This window comes from Chlorocebus sabaeus, chromosome 24 (assembly GCF_047675955.1).
Source record: "Chlorocebus sabaeus isolate Y175 chromosome 24, mChlSab1.0.hap1, whole genome shotgun sequence".
NCBI lineage: Eukaryota > Metazoa > Chordata > Mammalia > Primates > Cercopithecidae > Chlorocebus > Chlorocebus sabaeus.
Window position 1 is genome coordinate 49,598,325 of NC_132927.1, and position 15,438 is coordinate 49,613,762.

General features: G+C 56.4%; 1 protein-coding gene and 1 long non-coding RNA gene across 3 annotated transcripts in view; one reads left to right on the top strand and one right to left on the bottom strand.

Annotated features, from left to right (window-relative positions):
* PAPLN (papilin, proteoglycan like sulfated glycoprotein) overlaps positions 1-15,438 on the top strand; it is a 39,679-nt gene that overhangs the window by 3,802 nt on the left and 20,439 nt on the right. Inside the window, exons 2-13 of one of the 2 annotated variants that reach the window (XM_037984219.2) lie at positions 867-1,167; positions 5,776-5,891; positions 6,759-6,819; positions 7,215-7,317; positions 10,640-10,770; positions 11,543-11,666; positions 12,127-12,207; positions 12,304-12,476; positions 12,650-12,773; positions 13,264-13,390; positions 14,369-14,576; positions 15,097-15,279. In XM_037984219.2, the coding sequence (XP_037840147.2) occupies positions 1,114-1,167; positions 5,776-5,891; positions 6,759-6,819; positions 7,215-7,317; positions 10,640-10,770; positions 11,543-11,666; positions 12,127-12,207; positions 12,304-12,476; positions 12,650-12,773; positions 13,264-13,390; positions 14,369-14,576; positions 15,097-15,279 (1,485 nt within the window). In that variant the 5' untranslated portion in view covers positions 867-1,113. The remainder of the gene's footprint in view (positions 1-866; positions 1,168-5,775; positions 5,892-6,758; positions 6,820-7,214; positions 7,318-10,639; positions 10,771-11,542; positions 11,667-12,126; positions 12,208-12,303; positions 12,477-12,649; positions 12,774-13,263; positions 13,391-14,368; positions 14,577-15,096; positions 15,280-15,438) is intronic. The other variant, XM_037984217.2, reaches the window with a different exon arrangement.
* LOC140710103 (uncharacterized) lies at positions 5,139-7,124 on the bottom strand. Its single transcript, XR_012090998.1, has 2 exons — positions 6,646-7,124; positions 5,139-6,365 (listed from the first exon to the last, which is right to left on the bottom strand). It is a non-coding gene; the product is annotated as an uncharacterized lncRNA (long non-coding RNA).

The following is a 15,438-nucleotide window of genomic DNA, read 5'->3' on the forward strand; positions in this document are numbered from 1 at the left end:
TGTACACACGATGCACCACACACTGCACAGCACACACGCTGCACCACACACTGCACGGCGCACACACTGCACCACACACTGCACTGTACACACGATGCACCACACACTGCATGGTGCACACGCTGCACCACACACTGCACTGTACACACGCTGCACCACACACTGCACGGTGCACACGCTGCACCACACACTGCACGGCGCACACGCTGCACCACACACTGCACTGTACACACGATGCACCACACACTGCACTGTACACATGATGCACCACACACTGCACGGCGCACACGCTGCACCACACACTGCACTGTACACACGATGCACCACACACTGCACTGTACACATGATGCACCACACACTGCACGGTGCACACGCTGCACCACACACTGCACTGTACACATGATGCACCACACACTGCATGGCACACACACTGCACGGCACACTGCACGGCACACACTGCACCACACACTGCACGGCGCACATGCTGCACCACACACTGCACTGTACTGTACACACGCTGCACCACACACTGCACGGCGCACATGCTGCACTGCATACACACGCTGGTTATGGAGGCTGCTTATGGATCTTCCCTGTGCAGAGAAATGCTGGCCTGGGTTTTAAATGGGATACAATTAACATTTTTAGAACATTTGAGTTTTCAAAGTGTCTTCAGAGACTTGAATTTTTTTTAGCCATTATTAGGAGTTTTTAAACATCTGATGTATTAGCTTTTTTAAAAGGAATCTTGCTGAATTAAAATAGTGAGTCTAATTACTTGGATTCTGAACTCCTTGTTTTTCAACCACATAGAAGTATTTTTAATTGCTCTGTCTTTTTTTATCCCTCTGGAACCCTGAAACAAGTTGTTCTTGAACTTCTGCCAGTTGCGGATGGGCCGTTCGTTTCTCGCTCACATGTTGAGCTGTCCGGCGGGGCGCCCGCACGCTGTGTTCTCTGCGGTGCACCGAGGCGCGCCCGGCGGTCCCGTTGCGGGTCTCCTGGTCACTTGTGGGCCACAGGGAGCGACGCGCCCACACACTCGCGCCCGCGCCCAGGACAGCTGCTGGAGCCCCGGGCCGCTCTAACCCGCAGCGTCTCCTGCAGGCTGAGATGCGGCTGCTCCTGCTCGTGCCGCTGCTGCTGGCTCCAGCGCCCGGGTCCTCGGTGAGTGCAGCCCTGCCCGGCCCCCGGGAAGACCCTGCAGGGGAGGCGGGGACGGGGACACGCGGGCCCGCAGGCAGCGTCTCCAGAAAAGCGACGATGGGCTGGGAGGAGGCGAGCCCGCCCCGCTGAGCTCCCTCAGAAAGGGCTGGGCCCTTGAAGCCGGCTGGCCAGGGTGCTCAGAACGGCCCGTCAGGCTGCAGGGCGCAGTTTGTAGGAATGGCACCTTCTCAGGGCTTCCCTCCTTCAGAAGGTGGTGGGAGCACTCCATGGAGTCCCCGCCAGTGCTGCAGAACCCCCTCCCCCAGGTGGTTTTCCAAGGTGGAAGGACAGGTGGGCGCAATGCTGGAACCAGTCAAGGTGCAGGGCTGGGTGGCCCATCCCACTAGACACCTGTCTTCTGCCTGGAGCCAGTTTCCCCTAAGCTGGGGTGTTTGGGCCTAGAGGTTTGGGGTGCCAGTCATTTGCTTTCCCCTTGGGGTAGCACCTAGGGCAGGGCTGTCCTATGGAACCTTCTGAGATGGCGGAAATGTCCTGTTTCTCTGCTGTCCAATAGGTAGCCCCTAGGTCCATTGAACACTTGAAAGTGAGTGAAGTGAGTTTTAATTTTACTTGACTTTAATTAACTTAAATTTTTTTTTAAATTTTTAAAATATTTATTTATTTTTGAGACAGAGTCTCACTCTGTCACCTAGGCTGGAGTGTACTGGCATGATTTCCACTCACTGTAACCTCCACCTCCTGAGTTCAAGCAATTCTTCTGCCTCAGCCTCCCAGGTAGCTGGGACTCCAGGCGTGTGCCACTGCGCCTGGCCATAATTAATTTAAACAGTCACATGCAGCTAGTGACTACCGTATTAGACTGCGAATTAAGACAGTGGACACAGGAAGCTGGCTGGTGGTCAGAGTTGCTGTTTCATTAACAGGGGCCCAAAGGCCAGGGCTCTCTGGAGAAGGTCCCTGGGTCTTGAGGATGTACAAGTAATCTTCTAGACCACAGGCCCCATCTCTGGGGAGGAGAGGGTCTGCAGAGCTGGGTACTGCCCTGGCTCGGTGCCTGGCAGAATAGAAGCCGCAGAGGCAGCTGGGCCCTGTCCTGCCCCAGGAGAAATCTCCCAGGGTGAGCCACAGCCCTGCCCACCCCTGTGTGAGGCAGGTAGGAGGTGAGAAAGGAAGGCTCCCTGAGAAAGGACCCAAACTATTTTCTGCCTTGAGGAGGTCAGGGGGAAATGCCACGTCTGGCATCTGTGGGTGGAGGCTAAGAAGGACTCCTCTGCAGGGGTGTGTGGGGCAGGCAGGATAGATGGCAGTGGGCACTTCTCCCACTAGAAGTGGATCCCATAGCTGGGATTGGGCACTTCAAGAGCCCTGTGAACCCAACATATGCCACAGCTGGAGCGGAGGGTGGGCCAGAGCCAGCCTTTTTCATGTCCTCTGGACCACCTGCCAGCTACCCGCGGTCCCCTCTGCCACCCCATGAACTTTGCTTCCTAAATGCCACTCTCAGGTCCTTCAGCACATGCTGGTGGCCCAGCTGCATGAAGGCCAAAGCCCAGGTGGAGGGGGCACCAGGACAGTGTCCAGGCCTCAGGATTAAATCCCAGAGCCACCTTGACAGCTGCATGACCGTAGGCAAATAATCAAGCCTTAGACTGCTCTAATTTGGGGGTAATAATGCCCACCCCAGAGGTTTTCATGCAGATGAAACAAATCAAGGTTTCCAAAGTGCCCTTGGTTCTCTTAAACCTTTTCTCCCTTAAGGCTGCGCTGAGTAGCCTCATCCAGCTGCCACCTCCTCCTAGTGTGAGCCTCAGATGGGGCTGGGTGCAGCCTGGGCAGATAATTCTTCTCTCCCTGCTGTCTGTGACTCTGCAGGGGTGTGGCCCCGCTCACAGCTCCACTGCCTCCCTCCGTGGCTGGGGCAGGAGCCACCCAGTCCGAGCACCTTCTCTGGATCACCTATGCTGCCAACGGTCAGCTTGAACAGAATGAGCAGATGAATAAAGGCGGTGCCCTGGGTGTTCCTGGGCCTCAGCCTCTGCTCCCACCTGCACGCGGGTGTGCATGCATTCTGTCTCTCACACACACACGCACATTGGGCACTTGATTCCCCTGGAAACAGTGCAGCAGGAAAGGGGACCCCTGAGTGGCTCCAGGTGGGAGTTGAAGGAGGCATGGGCGGGGCGCCTAGAGCAGCATGAGACAGGTGAGGGCAGGCCCCAGGTGAGGCTGGCTGGATCAGCTCATTCCGGCTTCACACCACATCGGGCAGTTCATGGTTTGGGTAATTACAGAGCCACAGTGTGCTCATGCTGCCTGTGGCTGAAGGTGCTTTCCTTCCTTGGAGAGACGGTGTGGAGTGCGTGGACAGAGCATGGTTCTAGAATGGGGCGGATGGACTTGGCTAGTGGACACCTGCCTCACAGGGGCTGGGCACAGGAGGCAAGAGGGCATTCTGGAAACAGCACGTCTCTTAGGGGGCCCTTGTTCAGACCAGTCCTGCCCCTGCCTTATCCTCATGGCCAGGTGGTGGCTCCATGGCAGGGGTACCCCTCGTTGCCTTGGCCACACCAGTATGTCCAGCTCAGCTCCGGGGAAGGGTGGATTTTGCTGGCTGCTGTGCCAAGGAGCCAAGACAGACATCCAAACAGGCCTTGGTCAGAGGGTAATTGACAACCAGGCCCAGGCCAGCAGCTAAGAAAGCAGCCACCCCTGAAGATGTCTCCTGAATACTTAAAATGTGGGCTGAGGCTGTGTGGGGGGGCGGGTGCCAGAATCCCAGCTGGGGCCGCAGGCTGTCTCTGGAAAGTCACCCTTCACGCTCAACACTCAGCATCTTCCTTGTGAAACAGAAACTTGATCCAAGTAAATTTCAGTTGAACTTTCATTGAGAGAACACTTTGATGTTTTGGCTCACCGGTTTCGAAAGCTTAGAGATTTGTGTTCAAGTTAGACTTGAAGGAGTAGATGATTTTACAAAGTGAAAGCTAAGACCTTTCATCCGGCCAGCCCTTCCTTCTTGCTGGTGTGTGTGGTTCGGCAAGCTTAGCGTGGTCTGTGCATGGCTGGTTCTGCCTCAGGGTTCTGGGTTTTGTTATAAGACAAGGATAACTAGATGTTTGGCACCAGAGATGAGTAAACCTCCTTCCTCACCTGAGATCCAGCGAAGCTGCTTAGGGATCACCATGAAAGGAAGAGCCTGCTTTTCTTTTCTTTTTTTGAGACCAAAGTGCTGGGATTATAGGAGTGAGCCACTGCGCCCAGTCGCTTTTCTATGTGACCACTGAGCTCTTTCTCTGATTTCCTTGACAGCCTTATCTGGTGATACCCTAAAAGAAAGTCCCCTTCCAGCAAATGTTTGCATGTACACCGTATGCCTCCTGGCAAAATTGTGAAGTTACATCTAATCCCTGTCCAACCCTGCAGGGAATCATCTAGTGTCTCATTTGATTCCCCAAGTGGGTGGGGGCACAGCCCCGGCAGGGGAGCAGAGGCCTGTAGTGAGACTGGCCGGCTCCTGTGCCCACTTCTTCCTCTGTGGCTTCCTCTCTCTGCCTCACTTTTCTTATTCATGCAATGGGGTCTGTTGGGTTGTTGTGAGGATGAAATGAGATAATGTGTGTGTGGCATGTGGATTCCTGATGCCAGCTACAAGGGGTCCAGTCTTTCTGGTGGGAAAATGTATCTACTAGGATTATAATCCTGTGTAGAGTCCCAAATAGCAGTTCTTCAATAAGACAGACATGATTCCTCTCTCATATAAACACCCAGGGGTCAGAAGTCTGGGGCTATTCTGTTGCACAAAATCCTCCAGTCTCTAGAGTCTTTCTATCTTTGCTTCACTATTTGAAGCCTCTATTGCCAAGTTACCTCACAGTCTAAAAGGCTGCTCCAACTCCAGCCATCACATCTGCTTTCCACACAGCCTGAAAGAGTACAGGAGGAAGGAGAAAAGGACAAAGGCTCATGCAGCCTCTCTCTTAAGGAGATTATTAGCGGCAGCTGCCCAACACTTGTATTTACATCTTACTGATGAGAACTAAGTGATGTAGCCACAGTTAGCTGCAGGAAGTCTAGGAAGTGTATTTTTTTTTTTTTTTTTTTTTTTAAATTTTGGGCAGCCAGGTACCCAGCTGAGTCAAGTTTTCAAGGGTTCTCTCACAATGGGACAAGGAGGGGATGAATATTGGGGTACTCCTGGGAGTCTCTGCCAGATTAGCAGGATCCCATGCTGCTTCCCTTTATTTTCTTTTAGGGCCCCCTCCCCTACATCATAGTTAACCCACAAATGCCTGGACCCACAAACTGCCCCTGGCTGTAGGGTCCCTCCCCTCAGTGGTCCCTGAAACTCCAAACCCTTCCCAGCTGCTCCTGCTCCTGCCCTCCAGGCCTGGCTCTCAGCTGCTTATGAGGAAAGCAGGCTAATTCTGAAAAGGAATATGTTTTGGGGTGCCCGGCAGTGTTGCTGAGTCCTAAAGGTGGGCCCTGGAAGGGAGAATCCCAAGCTCCTTGATGGGTGAGGGAGTGTTTTTAGGCAGAGCATCCTTTGGAGGGGCCTCTGGGCTCAGGCTCTGAGTGGGTACTGCTGATACATGGTCCTGTCTTCTGCAGGCTCCCAAGGTGAGGCGGCAGAGTGACACCTGGGGACCCTGGGGCCAGTGGAGCCCCTGCACCCGGACCTGTGGAGGGGGCGTCAGTTTCCGGGAGCGCCCCTGTTACTCCCAGAGGTAGGAGAGACGAAAATGGGCCAGCTTGTTAAAGCAGGAGCAGGGGATGCTGGCTTCTGGGTGGTAGCTAGGTGGTCGCAGCCTAGGCTAGCACTGGCCACATCAGCAGAACCCACCAAGCAGCAGATTCATTCTGGAAGCAGCATCAGTTCAACGCAGGAAATCAAAGCATTTCCCAGGGCCTTCCACTCTGAGCTGGAGCACACGTGCTGCCTGCTGCCCCTGGTCTCCAGCTCCTGATGCTGCCAGACCTATGGCAGGTGCAGTCAATTTTGGTGGAACCAGTAAACACTCTTCAACCGGCAATTCCCAATTCCTGTGGCTTCTTTGCCAAGTATAGATGTTCCTCATTTCAAGCGATTTATTAAGTGCTTGCTGTGTGCGCTGCACTCTGGCAGAGTCAGTGGAGAAGGTGGGGTACAGAAGGGGTAGTGAGGTGCCTCTGTCCCAGTATAGGGGTTGTTCCTGAGAACCCTGTGTGAGGAGGAATGAGAGACCAGGAATGATCCTAAGAGCCTTATACTGATGTCCTGCTTAGCTCGCAGGATGGCTGTGCCAGGCGGGTGGGTATTACATCTCAGGCACCTGGAGTCTTCTCTGGGAATCTGCCGTAAGAGGCAGTGGAGTGGTCCCGCCTTAAATTCAAACTACAGGGTGGATAGGGCTCTGAGTCCCGCTTCTCCCGAGTACCAACACGGGTCGCTCACGCCCCGCCAGGGGATTTATGGCATGGGGTCGGGGGGCACCCTCTCACCTTGCTGCTCCCACTGGAGAGCCCCGCAGAAGTTGGGGCCTGCAGGGAGCCCCAGCACGGGGGCGGGGACGTTGGGTCTCGGTCCGGGTCCTCCCGGTGCTCTGGTCCCGCAGGAGAGATGGAGGCGCCAGCTGCGTGGGCCCCGCCCGGAGCCACCGCTCTTGTCGCACTGAGGTAAAGCCCACGGGGCGCGGGCGAGGGCACCAGCTACCCCAACCCCTCCCGGCCGACGTCCCCACAGGGATGCCCGCCTCTGGCCGGGGGCTGCCCGGTTGGCCCAGCCTGGGGTCCTCCTGCCAATCCACAGCAGGGCTGCGTGGGAGCCCGTTCCTCACCCTGCCCGCGGGGACTGGCCTTGTCCTCCACAGCCTAGAGCACCATGGAGGGGTGCGCACAGGAGTCCGGGGGTCTGGGGGGCAGACTCCACCTCCGGCGGCTCGGACGGGGCAGGCGAGGGAGATTCCTGGGCTCCCTGGGCTGGGGCGGGCGGGGAGGGGGACAGGGCGGGGAGGGAGGTGGGCGGACCCCGAATCCGCCTCCTGGACCCCGACTTCCCCTCTGCCCCGCAGAGCTGCCCCGATGGCGCCCGGGACTTCCGGGCCGAGCAGTGCGCGGAGTTCGACGGAGCCGAGTTCCAGGGGCGGCGGTACCGGTGGCTGCCCTACTACGGCGGTGAGCGCGGCCGGGACCCCTCTCTCGGGGGCCTCTTGTATACATACATCGATGCCACAGTTCCTATTGCCGTATTATAGAGGCGTCGTCAAATATATATATATACACACACACACACGTGTATTAGAGACAGTCTCGCTGTGTTGCCCAGGCTGGTCTTGAACTCCTGGGCTCAAGGGATCCGCCCGCAGCGACCTCCCAGAGTGCTGGGATTGCAGGCGTGAGCCACTGTACACGGCCAATTTTTTTTTGACTGGGCGCGGTGGCTCGCAATGTACAGGGAATCTTCTAGACCACAGGACCCACCTTTGGGGAGGAGAGGGTCTGCAGAGGTCCCTCATGAGAGAACAAGAGGTCTTACTTTTTCTTTATTTTTTTTCTTTTTGTTCTTTTCTTTTTTTCTTTCTCTCATTCTCTCTTTCTCTCCTGTTCTTCCTTTCTTTTTTCTTTTCTTTTCTTTTTTTTTTTTTAAGATAGGCTCTCGCCCAGGCTTGAGTGCAGCAGTGCAGTGTCAGCTGGGCAGCCTGGAACTCCCAAGCTCAGTCAATCCTTCCACCTCAGCCTCCCAGATAATTTTTTTAAAAAAATATGGAATGCTTCATGAATTTGCACACCATACCTCCTCAGGGGTCAGGGGCTGTGCTAATCCCTGTATCATTCCAATTTTAGTATATGTGCTGCCAGAGCCAGTATTTGTCAAATACCCCATCGATCAACCCATAATGAATCAATCACCAGTCACCCCCGCTCCCCCCAGCACACGCCCGTGGCGACACAATGGCAGCTGTTTTGAGGTCTTTCCATCCTTTCTCCCCTTATGTGTGTATATTTTCAAACGGAGCTATGGTGTGTCTATACCATTTTGAGCCCTGTTTTTGCTCAGTCTGCTATGGGAAGCGTTCCTCCTGTCACACAGAGACGGATGTGGGGAGCCCCGGGAGCGGTAGGAGTGGTGTCCCCTGGTCATCCTGCAGGAGGGGCTGGAAGGGACTTGGTACACCAAGACTTCATTTACCAAGGATCCGGGGGCCAGAGGAGATGGTCTGAGGAGGGTATAAGTCATTACTTTTTAGATAAATACAGTTCAGGGAAAAAACACCCACGTAAGCACCAACATGTATGTCATTAAGCACTTTAGATGAATCAGAAGATTCCTCAAGACAGGTCTTCTGAGTGTTCGTTTTCCCTGCTTGCTGCGCATGACCTCTGGAGACCCCGTGGCACTCTGGATTCCAGATCAATGAGCACTCATATCCTGTGCGTGTGTGTGTTGTGGGGATCGTGGCTGTGGCCCAGTGGGAGTCTTATATCCTGTGTGTGTGTGTGTGTGTGTGTGTGTGTGTGAGAGAGAGATGGGGATCGTGGCTGTGGGCGTGGCCCAGTGGGAGTCTCATATCCTCTGTGTGTGTGTGTGTGTGTGTGTGTGGGGATCGTGGCTGTGGGCGTGGCTCAGTGGGAGTCTCATATCCTGTGTGTGTGTGTGTGTGTGTGTGTGTGTGTGGTGGGGATCGTGGCTGTGCGTGTGACCCAGTGGGACTCTAGCTTTCAGTATTCCCTCTGGATCCTGAAGTGGACACATGTCAAGAATAATTTGAGTATATTCACATGATAGAAAAATTGGAACACAGAGGAAAGTCTAAAAAGATAGTAGAGGGATACCTTCCATGGTGTGGAGATGATTATGATCCTGTTTGTACTTTTGGATTGTTTTAAAATGTGTATATATTTAGATAAATATAAAAATTAAGGTTGGATGCAGTGGCTCATGCCTGTAATCCCAGCACTTTGGGAGGCTGAGGCAGGAGGATCACTTGAGTCCAGGAATTTGAGATAAGCCTGGGCAATGTGGTAAAACCCCATCTCTACCAAAAATACGAAGATTAGCCAGGCATACAAAGATTAGCTAGGCATGGTGGCACACACGTAGTCCCAGCTGTTCAAGAAGCTGAGGTGGGAGGATCACTTGTGGCCAGGAAGTTGAGGCTGCAGTAAGCCAAGATCACACCACTGCACTCCAGCCGGGATGACAGAGTGAGATCTTGTCTCCAAAAGAAAAAAATTAAAACCAGGCCAGGTACAGTGGCTCCTGCCTGTAATCCTGGTTCTTTGGAAGGCTGAGGCAGGAGGATCACTTGAGCCCAGGAGTTTTAAACCAGCCTGGGCACCGTAGTGAGACCCTGTCTCTACAAAAAAAATTAAAAAAAAAATAGCTGGGTATGGTGGCATGTGCCTATAGCCCCAACTATTCGAGAGACTGAGGCTGGAGGACCACTTGAGTCTGGAAGGTGGAGGCTGCTGTGAACTTTGATCGTGTCTCTGCATTCCAGCCTGGGAGACAGAGTGAGATCCCATCTGAAAAACATTAAAACCAGGAAAAAGTTACCCTCATCCTGCCCCTTTCACAAGATCACTGTTAGCATTTCATCTTAGCCCGTTTCACATTATTCTCTCCATACACACTTACATATTTGTAATTATTGCATATTAATCACCATTTTGCATTCTGTGTTTTAAGCATCTTCCCACACCGTATAGTTTTCACAATCATCATTTGCAACTGCATAGTCAGCAGGTGTAATATTCCATTGATAATTTGTTTAAAGAGTAGCCTGTTATGGCCGGGCATGGTGGCCCATACCTGTAATCCCAGCACTTTAGGAGGCTGGGGCAGGCAGATCACCTGAGGTCAGGAGTTCAAAACCAGCCTGCCCAACATAGTGAAACCCCATCTCTACTAAAAGTACGAAACTTAGCCAGGTGTGGTGGCGCGTGCTTGTAGTCCCAGCTACTGGGGGGGGATGAGGCAGGAGAATTGCTTGAACTAGGAAGGCGGAGGTTACAGTGAGCCGAGATCGTGCCACTGCACTCCAGCCTGGGCAATAAGAGTGAGACTCCATCTCAAAAAAACGAAACAAAACAAAACAAAACAAAATAGCCTGTTGTAACCACCTCAGCTGTGGTAAATAATGCTGAGGTAGACTTCTTTAAGTGCCTTGCTTTTTCTTTATCCTGGTCAGCTGTGGTAAATAATGCTGAGATGGACTTCTTTAAGTACTTTGCTTTTTCCTTATCCTGGTCAGCTGTGGTAAACAATGCTGAGGTAGACTTCTTTAAGTACTTTGCTTTTTCTTTATCCTGGGACTTTTCTTCGACTTGATCCTTAGAGGTGCGACAGATTCATGGAGACGGCCCCTTCTCCTCGGGTGGGGCTGCTGCAGGGCTTTCTGACCCATGCTTTCCTGTCGCTAGGGTAAGCCTTGGGCCCTGGGGAGGGGCGTCATCCAACCCCAGGATCTCAGTCTTGCCTTCCTGCCCACCCCAGCCCCAAACAAGTGTGAACTGAACTGCATTCCCAAGGGGGAGAACTTCTACTACAAGCACAGGGAGGCTGTGGTCGACGGGACGCCCTGCGAGCCTGGCAAGAGGGATGTCTGTGTGGATGGCAGCTGCCGGGTGAGTGGTCCCCCAGCCCCTCCCTGCCTCCGGGCTGCCTGGGGGCTCAGTGCGGGTGTTTCCCTGTCCATCACCCACAGGCCCACGTAGCTGCCATGAGCTTGGTGTCTTCTCAAGTTACCAGAACACCAAGCCCAGCTCCTACGGTACCTTGCAGGCATCACAGATGCCCTGTGGCCCCTCACCTTCATTCTTGGAGAATGCTAGCCCTACAATAAGAGAAACCCTCTGGGTGTCAGAAATCCAGCTAAAACCGACTTCAGAAAAACAAACAACAGGGACAGCCGCAGGTGCATGAATGAGGTGCCACTCGGCTTTCCTCTCCGTGGGTCCAGCAGCAGGATCGGGCCTGTTCTTCCCGGGAGGTGTGGAGGTGGCCGCCAGCTGCTCCAGACTTCTGCTGTGGCAGCCTGGCCTCTCCCAGAGAAAGGGGGCCTCATTCCCAGGAGTTTCAGCCACCAGGGGTTGGGACTTACCCTGAACCACTCCAGCCTCCCCAGACCCACATTTGGGGAGCTCCATTCAAACTCTGCGGGAGAGAGGTGGCCCCTCAAGGAAAACAGGGCGTTATTACCAGAAGGGGAGATGGGAGCTGAGCAGACAGATAAATGGATTGTCAGTCACAGGCCAGTCCCCTGGCTTGTGACTGAATCACTCCTGACCACCCTATTCTGCCTGGGCTGCGCGGGTGCTGGGGTTAGGGTGCGACAAGGCCCAAGGCCTGATGTGGCCATGATGCCCTCTCCCATGCCTCCCGCGTCTCTGCCCACAGGTTGTCGGCTGTGATCACGAGCTGGACTCATCCAAGCAGGAGGACAAGTGTCTGCAGTGTGGGGGTGATGGCACGACCTGCTACCCTGTCACAGGCACCTTTGACGCTAATGACCTCAGCCGAGGTGGGGGTGGTTCCCATAAGGGGCTGTTGTCTGCCCCTTCCTTGCCTGTCCCTGCTCTGGCCGAGGCTCCAGGCCAAGTGGCCCTCATGGCACCCGAAGGCTCTGACCATATCAGGTCACGTCTGAAAGGCCCCATGTGGCCTTTGGTTAGGACCCTTGCCCACTTGTGCAGTCCCACATCCTGCCACTGCTTGGATGCTCTCCCCATCTCTTCCCGCTCCCGGTGTGCTCCGGGTGCCCTGAGCCTTCCCGCCACCCTGGCTTTTGTACTGCAGCCTCTTCTGCCAGGGTTGCCGTTCCCAGCAGCTCGGCCCTGTCTGGCTCCTGCGTACCCTCCCTGCCCCCATTCTGTGCTGTGTGGCACTTGGAGTCCTTGGGGGCCGCTCCTTCCTGCTGTTTGAGTGGTGCCGGGGGAGGGATAGCCCAGCACCCTCAGCACCTGTGTCTCTGCCCGCACTAGGCTACAACCAGATCCTCATAGTTCCCGCGGGTGCCACCAGCATCCTCATCGAGGAGGCTGCTGCCAGCAGGAACTTTCTGGGTGAGAGCCTGGGGTTAGGTCCTGGCAGGTCTGGGGCTGCAGGGGGAGGTGTGGCTGTGCCCCCTGCAGCTGACTGAGGCGGTCTCCTCTGCGCAGCCGTGAAGAATGTTCGCGGGGAATACTACCTCAATGGGCACTGGACCATCGAGGCGGCCCGGGCCCTGCCGGCAGCCAGCACCATCCTGCATTATGAGCGGGGTGCTGAGGGGGACCTGGCCCCCGAGTGGCTCCATGCCCGGGGCCCCACCTCGGAGCCCCTGGTCATTGAGGTAAGTAGGAGTGTGGGGAGAGAGGGTGAGTGGGTGGCTCATGGTCCCCAAGAGGCTGCCAAGCTCTGTACATGGGGGGTTGAGTGGCTCTGGGTCTGAGCCTGGCAGGGGGCTGTGGAGGGTGTGGGAGTGCCCCCCAGCAGCAAACCCCAACAAAGACTCTCCCATGGCAGCTCATCAGCCAGGAGCCCAACCCCGGCGTGCACTACGAGTACCACCTGCCCCTGCGCCACCCTGGTCCTGGCTTCAGCTGGAGCCACGGCTCATGGAGTGACTGCAGCGTGGAGTGTGGCGGAGGTGCGGGCGTGGATGGATCAGGGGAGGGTGTGGGCCCCGTGTGCCGGGTCCCATGGCCATGGGTGAGCAAGTCCCTCCTGGGGAGATGGATGAGCAGGCGAGAAATCTCTGTGTTATGGGGGTGGCTTTGAGGAAAACCCAGGGATCTGGGGGACTCCATGAAGGACCCCAGCCTAAGTGAATAGAACCAGAGGGGGCTTCCCAGAGGCAGCGGCATCTCATAGGAGACAGACTCCCTTAGGAACGGAGACTGGGCCTGGGGTCAGTGATCAGGTGCCAGAGCAGGGCTCTCTCACTCACAGCGAAAACTCTCTGAGCCTCAGTTTCCTCATCTGCCAGTTGGGGATGATGGTGGCACTTGCCTTTGGGGGGTCATCTAAGGCTGAATGGGGATGACCTATGGGGTGACTGCAGGATGGCGCCTGGCCCGGGGAACACGCTTAGTGAATGTTGACTGGTGTTTGCCCGCCGTGGCCGGGCCTCTGCTCAGGTCACCAGTCCCGCCTGGTGTTCTGCACCATCGACCATGAGGCCTACCCTGACCACATGTGCCAGCGCCAGCCACGGCCGGCCGACCGGCGCTCCTGCAACCTTCACCCTTGCCCGGAGACCAAGCGGTGAGGCCTTGCCAGCCCCTCTACCTATGATGGGGCCCAAGAACTTGGGTGGGAAGGGAACAGGGCCTCCAAGCTGCTTTAGGTGTAGAACAAAGAGGCGGGGGTCCAGGGCCCCCCACACTGTTACTGGGGTGTGGGAGAGGTGGCAGCTGTCCCCGGGGGAGGCAGAGAATGGGCCTGAGCCCGGGTCTGGTCTCTCTGCCCTCTTGTGACCACGAAGTACTCAGAACACCCAGGCTTGGTGGCAGGAAGGTTGGAGAAGGTTCTAGAGGTCCCTGTCTGTCTGAGCCAGCAGAGGGTTTGGCTTGGCAGATGCCGAGGGGTGGGCCAGGGGTCGGGCCAAAGGGTCTGCTGGCATCGGCCATGCCTTTGTTCGTGCACAAAGGACTTCTTACCTGCACCGGCCTGGAGCGTGGCGCCTTGCTGGGGCCCAGCGAGTGTGTGGGAACAGGTAACCTGCAGGTCACAGGCTCCCCGCAGGGCTGGTGCCACCTCGTCACTGCTTGGCCTTGGTGGCAGCGGGCCTCCTGGGATGGTGGCAGGCTTGGCTTTGCATGGGGCCACAGGGCTGCTCTCTCCTCCGGGTCCTTGCACCTGGGGCCCGGCAGAGCTGCTCCACGCGTGGGTGAGCGCACCCTCTCCAGGAGCTGTGCCTGACTAAGGTCAGACTGAGAGGAATGGAGTCTGACTGGGAGACGGGGACCTGGTGGGAAGGAGAAAGGGGGATAGCGTTGAGGACCGGAAAGCCAAGGGGTTGGCGCGGGGCTCCGAGTTGTGGGGAGCGCTCAGAGAGCCCGGCCCGGTGGTGGGGATGCTAAGGAGCGCCTGGGTTGTGGCCTTTGTTCAGGCCGGAGGTTCAGAGGATGGGCAGGGGTGGGCATCCTCAGGCCACCTGTGTGAGTGAGGGCTTGTGCCTCTCAGGGCTGGGTTTCTGCCCATGCTCCTGGGCCAGCCTTACCTGATTCCCCCTCCTGCCAGCTGGAAGGCAGGGCCATGGGCACCCTGCTCGGCCTCCTGCGGAGGAGGCTCCCAGTCCCGCTCTGTGTACTGCATCTCGTCTGACGGGACCGGCGTCCAGGAGGCTGTGGAGGAGGCTGAGTGTTCCGGGCTGCCTGGGAAGCCCCCTGCCATTCAGGCCTGCAACCTGCAGCGCTGCGCAGCCTGGAGCCCGGAGCCCTGGGGAGAGGTGAGGCCCCTGGCCCGGATGGGGCTGGTGCTGGGCCTGGGCAGCAGCAGGGAAGGGCTGGGGTCTTGTCCTCTGCTGTGGAAACTGAGGTCCTGGGAGGTAAAGTGACCTGTCAGGTCATCTTGGAAGCTGTGGCCAAGGCTGGGACCAGAAGCAAGTACCTGGATGACTGGTCCAGGGTTCTTCCTTTTTCTCCAGGATCCCAGGGCAGGAAGAAGCTGGGTGTGTTGTTTGGGGGCAAGGGAGGGGTTGGCAGTGTCAAGGTGTCAGTCATTGCTTCTAGCACCTACGTATATTTAAGTTGCAAACGGGTGGAAAATATAAATGGGTGACAACCTCAGTCTGTTGTCAGTAGCCATGGTTCAGGCTGTGTGACCTCAGGGGAGTGACTCAGCCTCTCTGGGCCTGGGTAGTTGGGTGCTATCTGCCTCCATGCCAGGCTGGTGGGCTGCTAGCTGTCCGACCTGGTGTGGCTCCTCGGGGCAGGGCCGAGCTCCTGCTGACAGCCTTGTCCTTGCAGTGCTCTGTCAGCTGTGGTGTTGGCGTCCGGAGGCGGAGCGTGACTTGCCGGGGTGATGGGGGTTCTTTGCTCCATACTGCAGCGTGCTCCTTGGAAGACCGGCCACCTCTCAGTCAGCCCTGTGTGCATGAGGACTGCCCCCTCCTCAGGGACCAGGCCTGGCATGTTGGCGCCTGGGGTCTGGTGAGCGCTCTCCACCCCACATCTGCTGCCTGAGCCTGGCCTCCAGCAGGTGGCTGCACACGAGCACCGTCCTTGGACCTAACACGGGCCACTGCGCACCTTCCCCTGCCTCTCTCCATGTGGGTCCCCACCCCTAGCCTCACCCTCAGGGTCTCTCTC